Below are 11337 nucleotides of genomic sequence, written 5' to 3'. Positions count from 1 at the left end.
CCGTTAGAGGTGTATAGTCCCCTTACCCCCGCAACGGCTGTGCCCGGTAAACGACAGAGCTTTCGCCCGACCTCTAACGACACATCACACACACAATGTACAACGGATCTGGCACATTCACCGCGGACACAGACGGCGTGTTTAGTCGCCTTTCCTTCTCGAAGAGTGTCTAGATCGGGAACGTTTTTTCCGTCCCCGACCTTGTTCTACGTACACTTATCTCGATTTACTACCCGTACGGATTTTACCGTACTAAATAACCTATACCAAACTTTTGTTGGATAGCGTCGTGTAGCAGTAGATAGCTGGGGGGTATTACTTCATCCATTACCGCGGATCGTCCTGATCATAGAGAGAACTCTAATCATACAAGCTCAACTGCCAGTATATCTTGTACAGTTAGCTTTTGTGAACAGAATCCCATAAATTATACCCGGCCGTATACTCGAGGGCCACTGCCCCCATTCCTTCACAACTGGAGGTTAGCGCACCCCATATCAAAGAATGAACATTTTTGTTCTTCTTCTCACTCATTGGTTGAATGTATTAATTGTATATGATATAGTGCCCATCCAACAGAAAATAGGGACTGTTTGTGCGATTCTATAACAGTTGTTCCGGGTAGTGTCGTATGACTAACCTTAATTCGACAAGTAGTCTACGGTTGACTAGCTCAACTCTGTTGATGACGAACGTATTGACGTAGAACACTTAACTGTGTTATGTTGTTTGAGACGAAGCATTGCATCGATTGCGTTTTGTGTGTGTTGTGTGGTTGTGTGTTGGTGGTGGTGTGGTGTGGTGTGTGTGTGTGTTGTGTGTGGGTGTGGTGTGTGTCTTCGTAGTAACTTATGACAAATTTGTGGATTATCAGAATATTGGACGGTTATAATATAAGCCATTTAATGCCTCCCCTCCGATTTGACTTGTACAAGTACCAGCTGTAAGTGCCCGGCCCTTTTTTTTTCCTTCTGTGCTGCAATAATTCTTATTTAAGGAGCCCCCTTGTGTTTAACTGAAAAAAAGAAAGAAGTCAGTTTTGGAAGAGTTTTTCCGTCCCTATTAGAGGTCTCCTCTCCCCTAATCATGAATAAAATGAAGTTTTCATCGTCATTGTGTAAGATTTCCGTTCTATTTTTCCTTTTTTTCTCGTGAGAGATAGTACCCCGTGTTTTGTTGTTGTTTGTTTTTGTTTGTTATTTTTTGTTTTGTGTAATCTATCTTAGGTGCGTCATCTTTTTCTTTACTTTTTTCTTTATATTTTTATTTATTCTTATCTAGAAATCAATGTGCTGGAGGTAGTGCTGGGTAGAGTGCGGCGAGTCAGTGTTTACCTTGGATTCACGAACTTTTCTTAGGGGGTTGGTTTTTCTATCATGTTTTGTTCATTATTATATCTACGTTTTTCTTTTTCCTCTTTCTTTTATTCTAAGTCTGTATTTTGTTAGTCTTTCTGTCTCTTTTTTGTGACGATGTTTTTTTTTTTTTATCTGTATGCTTATTTGTATTTATATTATATGTTGTTTGTGTTTCTCTTTTTGGTGTTTCTTGATCTCTTTGTATTTTTGACTGTTTGTATGTTCTTCTCTTGACTGTATGTTTTTTTGTTTGCGTACTAGTTTAGGTAGTTTTTATTGTCTTATATGTCTTTTGTGTGTTTTCATTTTGTGTATCTTGTGTGTCTTTTTTTTTTTGGATTTTATTTTTTGTGTACTCCGCTTGTTATCATCATCTTTTCATTTGTCTTTCTAGTAGTGTTTTTGGTTTTTTCATATCTTTTTGTCTTCTGTAGTCTCTTGTTATTTTACGTATCATGCAAGTGTTATGGGATAAGTATAAAATATATATATCATATTCGTATTGTTTTTTCTCTATTTTCTCTAGTAATCTTTTCTGTTTATATATACTACTGGTTTATGATTAGAATCGTGTTAAATATAATAAAGACGGTGTAACCAGTTGTAATATAATAATTTATCTTAGTTTTTTGTTTAATAATTTTATAGTCCTTGTTTTTGTTTTTCGTTATAAGCCTGTCAACCACTCTTTATCATGTGTTTATTGTTATTTTATAGTTGATCTGTATTTCTCTGTCTGTATTATCTGTTCTCTATATCCTTCTTGCTATCTATATCTTTTTTATTATGTTCTTTCCTTTTTATATATTATTATTTATCACCCGTGTTCTTTTTTTTTTTTTGTGATGTATTAACTTCTGTTTAGGAATATTAAGTTGTTTGTCTTGCTTTGGAAATTATCAAAACATCCCGTCTGTTCTTTGTTTAAGGGTACATTATTTGAGACCAAGTCAGGTTAGTATATAGTATTATATGGGAGTTGTTATGTGTTATTGTGTTTGTTTTTTCTTTTCTTTATTATTTTCTTCTTTTTTTTTTTTTTTTTTTTTTTTTTTTGTTCTTTTGTTTTTTTTTTTTTTATATTTTTTTTTTTTTTTGTTTTTTATTTTTTTTTTTTTTTTTTTTTTTTTTTTTGTTTTGTACACAGGGTAGACGGTTGATATTCACCTTGTTCGTTTTATGTTTGGTTTAAGAAGATACAGTCTGTGGACCTAAGCCGAGAAGGTCACTGCTGCTTTCGGCCTTCTGCTTGTTCGGCGCTTCACCTTCACTTCCAGGCCTCTGCGGCACTGTCTTGAGTCGCTCTAGCCTTTGAGCCTTATGTATGGCTTTGCCATGTAACCTGACAATAAAAAAAAACCGTCCGCTAAACGATTTGACATGTAGACTCAGCAGAATAGTACTAGTGGGTCGGAGTCTACCATCGGTTTCTCTGCTATACCTTACCTTTACTATAGGTTTCGACGGCTCTTCTGTCTAGAAAACCTTCTTTTCTCTTATCAAGCTTTCTCGAATCCCTTCTTCACCAGCCTAACCTAGCCCACTTTCCGGCGTTGTTCCGATTAGTTTCGTTATTAGTTTTTAGCAGTTTCACAGTCTTGGTTCGTTTATACAACCTATTTCTTGATCTGTGCTCTACCTTTTTCATACATTTATTCTTTTAAGTTTAGTCCTACCACCCGTTAATAGTTGTGGCTACTATTTGAATGCGTTGTCGTTATAACTTTTTCTCCTGAACGCTTTTGAATTTAAACGCAATTGTAAGATACTTTGTCTGTTCGCTCAAAACTAGTGTACAGTTATTGTTTGTCGGCGTCCTTTTTCTAAGACCTCTTTACTTGAGTACTATTTTACCCCTCTTTAACTTTTCCGCGTTTTACATTGTTCCTCGTTACCAATTTTGTACTATCTCCTACTAATAAGTCTCCTTCCCTTCTGTACACCTTGTACGTAAGTTATTGCGTCTCACCATTGTTCCATATAATCCCTTCACTTTATATTTTTTTTCTACTAACAAACCATTTCATTCACCTCTCAAGTGAGTTTGTACGGATGTGCTCCTCTTGAGTTGCCCATATTGGCATATAGGCGGAGCTCCCTGTTTCTGAGGTCAGAACAATTTCAAATCTGTATCAGCTCCGTTGCAACCCCGTTTTTAGAGATTTGGGTATGGAGGAAAAGAGAGAGGGTTGTGTTTTCTGACACTTGGTGAGTTCCCTGAAACACCGGGGACACATATTCATGTATAAAAGACGTACAAAAGTGCTGTAGTGGCAATTTCTTGTTTTACCTTATATGCTAAAACCAAATGCTTCTGAAAGCATTGTCTAACACTACTGTACCATTTCTTCATCTTTGCTGTTTCCTCTGCATACTCTAATGAGGTTTATTATTCTCAAGCGCTTCAAGGCCACAGGGCTGATTTGACAGACTATGTTGAAACTACTCCTTTTCACACTAAGTTTGAACTTCCATATTTTGATGACTGTTGTACTTTCTATGGCTCAAGGACACAGGTGTCCAAATAGCGATATGAGACCGTGTGAAAGTGGATTTCTGAGGCGTTCCGCCATGCTACACAAAACTTTGTCTGCCCGCCCTATCTTGTATATAAGCTTTGCTATTTTGTGACTATTGCGCACACTCCTGCAGACTACTCTGTACTCTGTGAGACATGTTCCTTTGAAGCTTCAAATAAATAACCAGAAGACAACGCCGCCTGCTTTCACCAGTTTATCATTGATTACTCTCATTGTACATCTTTACAGTATTGACGAGTTTAAAATATCCACAACAGTGCATTTTGCATGATAGGTCCCCTTTAAGTAGCAGCACAGACTGTATTACTCAGAAAGGAAACTCCACAGCAGCATTTTGCCTGAGGTATGATCACAATGTTATGAATGTTATTCTACTGAGGGCACCTTGAACCATAGCTTGGACTGCTATTCAAAGATTACCTAATACTGGGAGGACTTTTTTATTTTCCAAAATAATAAGTCTGTTATTGTATTTCACACTCCTCTTTTCACACAACAGATCAAAGAAAACATGTTGTCCACGGACTTGCGAAGAAAGTTATGCTCCAGCATTGTTAAACACCTGAAGGCACCACTGGCTTTACATTCGGAATGACTTTTGGCCATGAAAGACAAGTTGGACAACTTTCAACAAGTTGTTCCCTCTCACTCCAAACCACAAAACCATCAAGTAGATTAACAGACACTTATTTTAATTTTAACTTTGGTAGAATGTTTTTTTCCTCGAATAACAAGTCAACATTTCTACTGTGAAAAGGGCTTATTACGACATGTATTATCAGGGCCCTGGATTATTTATTTCCCTTACGAATGCAGACTTTTGAGAACAAATTGTTATGTTGTCTGTATCAGCAGATATCACCAAGGTTCAAACTCAATAAGTTTTTATCTTGACAGGACATGACATTGTGTTACCCCCACAAGCACACTCAAACATACACACCATTTCCCTTTATCTCTTACACCCCCACTTCCAAGCATTTCACGCCCACCGACTCAGTCCCCTTCTCCATATAAGCTGGTAACGTTCAGGTCACAATACCACAAGCAGCTTGTTGGAGAGAAATTTCTAAATTAAAGCTCCTGCTACCATACAGCTATGATTTCGATTGTAGGCCTCTCAGGATTTTGGATACTCGCACTGCTGACCCTCCATGGTGCAGATGTGGGAGGTATTTGCTTTAAGATTATTCAAGCATTTATACTTAATGTCCTCTTCAAATTGCAATGCTGTTAACTTTTGTGCATCTTTTCCCACAGAGACCAAGAAAAACTCTCTGAATGAGCCTGACGTGCCTTTCCCGCCTGCATTTCCCACAGTGGAGAACCTTGCTGCTGTCTGCCTACAGGGTCAGGGTCGTCCCAGATACCTGTCCAGCTTCTTCCCAAACTCCGGGGTCAGTCACTTCCGTCGCCGTGGAAATGCCATCAACCGTATGGAGTCGTGGTTCAGTCTGTGCTGCAGAGGACAGGAGGACCAGATCCTCTGCTGCACACAACAAGCTGTGAGTGTGTGTGTGGGGGTGAAATGATATTACATAGGTATTTATAAATATATGTATGCAGAGGAAACCTGACTCTTAGCTAGATATATCAGCTTTTGGATTAAATATGAAATATAATTCAGATTCCAATTCGAATGTTATAAAATATTTGAACCTCAAAACAAAAACTACTATGATAAATGCATTTTGTAAAATGTTTCCCCTGCTTTAACAAGCACAACTACACTTAGAACTCTTAGTTTTTCATCAGGGAATATAATATTAAATGTTTAAATGTCCTCATGTACATGTCTTTTTTATAGAAAATACTTTCTGTATTTATGAAGATTTCTGAAGATTTACAAAAAAAGATGTTTCTTTTCAAATCAAATCATAACACGAAAAACATAATTGATATAATGTAACAATGAAAACTGTTGATTTAAAACATAATTCAGGAACAGGTTATATTTATGCCAGTTGCCTATTCTTAAAGATAGCTACATGGTGAACAAAAGGCCTCAGAGATTCAGCATGAGTAGCAGATTAAAATACAAATGACAATACGTTTACGTTGACATTAGAAAACGTTTTGAAGAATTACTAAATCATAGAGTAATGTAGTCTTCTGCACCCAATAACAAAGCCATATATTTAACAAAGTGAACAGAGAATGGTGAGGATGTGTGCAGATTGAGCTGATGCTTTTGAGGGGAGATGAAATACCACTTTGTGACACCATGAATGTTTTTCTTACAGTGGAAACAAGCCCTGACCCAGTTCTGTACTGAAGAGTCTTCCACCATGACTGTGGCATATGTGTGCTGTGCTGACACAGGAGAGGCTCGCTGGACGTGCTTCAACAGCGAGCTGCCAAACCCAAACTATGACCCAACCCCAGGCTACACTGCACCCCCGGTCCCTGAGGAGGCAGGATTCACCTTTGATGCAAATGCTTGCTAAGGGATAATCAACATAACATATACAGTATTAAAGAAAACAAAAAACGCATATTGTATAACTTTTAGGGGGTAAGAAAAAAAAATGTGTACAAGATAATAATAAGAGGTATAATGCGATGTATCCCGCCATTCTTATCAGAGAGGAGGACAGTAGGGTGATAACAGCTGAAGTATTATTTTATCTCTGTATTTACCCATGCTTTGTCACAACAAGAAAATGTTTTTTTGAATTGCACTCTCTGCACATTTTCACAGTCAACACTCAAATAAGACAGTTTCTGACATGTAATGTTGTTTTATTAGAGAAATAAAGGATTAAATGAAGACAGAAAAGATCTCAACTGCTTTTTTTGTCACTTAACAAGCTACTGATAGTGGAATTGACATACATTGGGACAAATGGTAGCTGGAAATAAAAAAACAAGTTGAGTTTTGAAACAAGGTCATGTCATGCACAGTAACAGAAAAATCCCACATGTAATTAAACCTTTTACAAATTGCCCACCAGGGGTCACCGTTTCCTGTAATGAAACACATAGGGGTGTGGGACATTCACAGATCTGTGATCACTAAAAAACAGTTTGGAAGTGCTGCTGGGCCTGAATAGCTGGAGCAAAATTCACAAATAAACATAATAAAACATCTTAAAACTGTTTGAATGAGATATTTAAATGTGTACAGTATGTTTTTGTATTTGAACTGTTAATTTGCTCCAGGCCAACAAACGAAAGACCAGATCATTTCCGGTTGTGCTTCAAAATAATTGTGGATCATTCAGAATCAGAACAGATCATCCTTGAGAGTAGGAAAACAGTTGTGATGATAGCAGAACAAATTAAGAAATATATAAAAACTAAATAAAAGTTGCATAGTAGTATAATTGGCACATTTGTGTTGTGAAATTAGTCACGTTGTTGTCAGTGTATCAACAGTATTGCAATGGTGAGTGAAATGAAATAAACAATTAGTTAAGTACACATTTAGGTAATTGTACTTTTAGGTAATTATGCATTTAATTTTTCTGAATCAGTTACTGCTTAATCTTTGGTTTGGTAAAACAGGGAAACGCTGATCTGTAGATATCTCGACTATTTGCTTCAGTTCTAATGGCTACTTGGACTCTATTAATGGATCTAAATACCTACTTGAGTATTTAACTACATACGGCTACATACATATATCTATATTCAGTGGTGTAATGTTAAAGTACAATTACTCAAGTACTGTACAGTACTTCAATACGACATTAAGGTACTTATACTTTACTTAAGTTTTTCCATTTTATTCTACTAGCTTTTGTACTCAGGTAAGATTTTGCATGCAGGGCTTTTGGTTGTATCAAAGTATTTTAACACTGTAGTATTTCCACCTCTGTCTATATTTGTTTAGCTGGTACGATACATCTATTTTTTCGGTTTGCTAGGCACATTCTGTTTTATTCTGAAACTAATTTCACCGGAAATTATATTATTTCTTTGTGGAAGAGAACAGAACACCAAACTGCCGCTTCCGCACTGCTTCCTTGTTTATTAGTTTTAGGTGAAATAGTGCCTTCAGAAGAGTAAGAAGTGTATTTATTCTGTCTTTGGAAACGGCGAGTAATTCTCCACAACCTTTCTGAGTGAGTTGGCTTTCTGTTCGTGTGTTTGTTAGTTAGTCATGAGCCTGACTAGCTTGGCTAAAGTTAGAAAAGTTTAATCAGAGTTAGCAGCTAATTTAGCTTCTGGCTTCGTTATGTTAAATGTCGTAATCCAGACTCCTCAGAAAGTTCTTGCTAGCTCGTTGTAGCATCCACTGAATCCTTCCATTTAACGTTTCTTCAGCTTTATTTCCATTATTCACGGTAACTCTCCTGTCCTGTTTATTTTCAAATCCCCCATCAGCAGAGCCAATGTGGCTGCTGTCAATATTTGGGGCATTAAGTCATCTGAGGTGTTTTTGTTAAGTAGCTACTTTTTGTCTACACAGATCCCCAGCTAACTGACGTGCTAACACAGAGAAACTGAATACGTTTGATGTCCAGGAGGGAGCCAGGATCTGAGTTTCACCACAACCAAGTCTAGGTTCAGCTTCTGGTCTGAATGGCCACAGCTGCAGAGGAGCCTCCAGGGCTGCCTGGCATCTCTGGCAGTAAGTACTGTTTTATTAAAAAGTTATACACTACCTTTTTATTAGAAGGAATATACCAGATGTATCTGACACGTAAGCTAACCAATGTCTACCAGGGTCCTATGTTCTACAGCTCAATATCCTCTTAATATGACATTAAGGTTTTATGTTCTCAGCAATACTTTTTTCCATAGGTACAATGTTTAATGTATGTTTCCATTTGTCAATACGTCACAACCATCCACATACAGCTTATAGCCAACTGATTTGGTACTATCCGATGCCATCAGATTTACAGGCATGTTAGTTTTCTTGACTTTAAACGTTGATATGTCCAAAGTGATCTGATTGATTAGTTTTTTACCAGACAACCTGGATTTGAATAATCAACTCTTCCCTTTGTTCCTTTGCAATTTTAACTCTTAAGATAGGTATCATTCACCACCAGTCTCTTACAGTGTGAGATCATGTCATGAGACACAGACATGCCTAAAACTCAACACAAGGCTAGACCAACTCAAAATAGAAAAAAGCAACAGTACAACTTTGAGAGGACGTAGCTCTGGTGCAACGTCATTTCACAAGGTTCAACTTACCATGATCGTGTTTCCTCTTTCAAACCATAATTAGAAACGGTGTTGGACCCTCGGGAACATAAGGATGAACCCTTTTGAGATGAGTCATTCACTTACATAGGCAGATACATGGACATCGGCTCGGGTTATGGATTTCTTTGGACAAACATGTTTGGGCATGCCAACATTTTATTAGTTAGTAAGTTAGTTACCAAGGTGGTTAATTAACCTAGATGTCACAATGCAAACATGTATCTTCCTAGTTTAACACACAACCTGTGTAACCCTAATAACGGTAATTCTCAAATGATTTCCATTGTTGTGTTGTATCTTGGTTTCCAGGTAATAAGACATACCTAGCTTAATCTAAAGCCACCAATACTTTTTCAGTTGTGCTGAAACTAACAATATTCAGTTTATTATGATATAAAACCGATAAAAGAAGGAACTCTCAATATTTAGTAATTATTTTTCTGTCGATCAGCTCATCATTGCAGCTCTAATCTGTTGTTGTCAAAATAATTAGCACAGAGACTCCATTAGCTTTAACCAGGTGTACCAAAAACCAAGTGAGTGGAGATAAGCTGCAGGACATAGGGCAATTTAGCAAAAACGTTAACTCAGCAAATGTTGTTTTTCTTGTCTAATTAAGTGTTTAAGGACTTTACCACAATTTTCTCCTTAAAGTGTAACATGACAGAATTTCGCTGTAAATAATTAACCGATGCAAACACAGTCACAACATTTTGCTTATTCTTAAAATATAAAATTAAACTATTTAGGGCTAATGTTGACTTTGGACTCCCAGAAACCTACCTATCGACTTTAGCATTCATTAGCCTTGTTTGAACCCAATTTAATAGTAATAGCATACTTATCTAATTCCTCCCATTGCACGCAAAGACCTGCAGACTCAGTTCTGGAGGAGACTGTCTTCTCTCAGAGGTAATGTAAACGAGGTGCGTCTGCATGCTTGTTTCAAAGCTGCACCCTTTGTTTTCCACAGTAGTTGAAATGGTAGATGCTGTTTCAGGCTTTTCTGTGTGATATTTATGCATCCAGTGTGAGATTGCATTTGTCGAATTACCTATTTTCTATTCCTTTTTGTGTATTCATTTCTAAAATGTTTGCTCCTTCCCTTTTTCACTTCAGTTTCGGCTGCGACTCGAAAAAATGCGCCTCCGGAGGTAAGAAATAACTGATTTGTTGGTAGGAAATGCGTAATCTAGCTATGTGTCAATTAGGAAACCCACATTGCGTTCATATTTACAGATTTTCGGCTGACACATCATCTATTCCTTCCTCTTTGAACAAAGTACAGAATATTACATTTGAGTGATTTTCCTCTCGTAATTCTCATTTCCACCTTGTTTCTACCAACAGAGTCCCATCACCACCATGTCTCCGGCCATGAAAAAAACCATCGGCCATCGAGGAATTGACACCACGGGGGAGACGACGTATAAGAAGGTAGGGCCGCCATTGACTGACACACATTTACTCACTTAGAGCTGACAACTATTGTTGCTTTAATATGACTTTTTTTAGAGCCAGACGTGACTCTTTCATACTTTTTGTTTGTCTGGCCAACACTCCGAAACCCAAAGGAATTCAAAGTGTTAACGATGTATTGAGTTTTACCTCAAAAGATGACCTGACATTAAATCCGATATCAAAATAGCTGTGTTGATTGTCTAATCGATTAATTAAGTAACTGTTGCAGCTCTACTCTTACTGTTAATATATTTTTAAAAAGCCTAAAAGCAACATGTTATAAGATTGTATTAGTCTGTTTCTTGGCCAGTCCTGTTATTGGGATTGATTATGATGATAGAGATACAGTGGGGGAAAAAAAGGATTTAGTCAGCCACCAATTGTGCAAGTTCTCCCACTTAAAAAGATGAGAGGCCTGTAATATTCATCCTAGGTATACTCAACTATGAGGACAAATGAGAAAAAAATAAATCAGAAAATCAACATTTGTCTGATTTAAAGAATATATTTGCAAATTATTGTGGAAAATAAGTATTGGTCCAATAACAAAAGTTCATCTCAATACTTGTTATATACCCTTGTGGCAGAACAGAGGGTAAACGTTCTGTAAGTCTTCACAAGTGTTCACAACACTGTGGCTGGTATTTGGCCCAATTGCCCCTTGGCAATTTCCTCTAGAGCAGTGATGTTTGGGTGCGCTGGGAAACCCACAGGACTTTCAACTCCTCCAAAGATTTTTCTAGGGGTGAGATCGTTGTGAGACTGGCTAGGCCACTCAGGACGTTGAAAGGCTTCTTACGAAAGCCACCCTTCGT

At 37.3% G+C, this 11337-nt stretch overlaps 2 protein-coding genes and 1 long non-coding RNA gene across 3 annotated transcripts in view; all 3 read left to right on the top strand.

Moving 5' to 3' along the window:
• LOC104963788 (kinesin-like protein KIF21A) overlaps positions 1 to 11337 on the top strand; it is a 35835-nt gene that overhangs the window by 9369 nt on the left and 15129 nt on the right. The gene's annotated exons all lie outside the window — the stretch shown is intronic.
• ecm1a (extracellular matrix protein 1a) lies at positions 4915 to 6994 on the top strand. The gene is made up of 3 exons (XM_010792413.1): positions 4915 to 5070; positions 5159 to 5403; positions 6142 to 6994. The coding sequence occupies exons 1-3, from the start codon at positions 4998 to 5000 to the stop codon at positions 6343 to 6345; spliced, it is 522 nt and encodes a 173-aa protein (XP_010790715.1). The 5' UTR covers positions 4915 to 4997; the 3' UTR covers positions 6346 to 6994.
• On the top strand, positions 7833 to 10499 carry LOC104963772 (uncharacterized). Its single transcript, XR_800349.1, has 4 exons — positions 7833 to 7965; positions 8313 to 8474; positions 10181 to 10215; positions 10412 to 10499. It is a non-coding gene; the product is annotated as an uncharacterized lncRNA (long non-coding RNA).

The sequence above is a fragment of the Notothenia coriiceps genome, unplaced genomic scaffold (assembly GCF_000735185.1).
Source record: "Notothenia coriiceps isolate Sejong01 unplaced genomic scaffold, NC01 NC01_scaffold00036401, whole genome shotgun sequence".
NCBI classification, from domain to species: Eukaryota; Metazoa; Chordata; class Actinopteri; order Perciformes; family Nototheniidae; genus Notothenia; species Notothenia coriiceps.
Note: the sequence above shows the minus strand (reverse complement) of the source record. Positions and strands in the feature narration are given on the sequence as shown.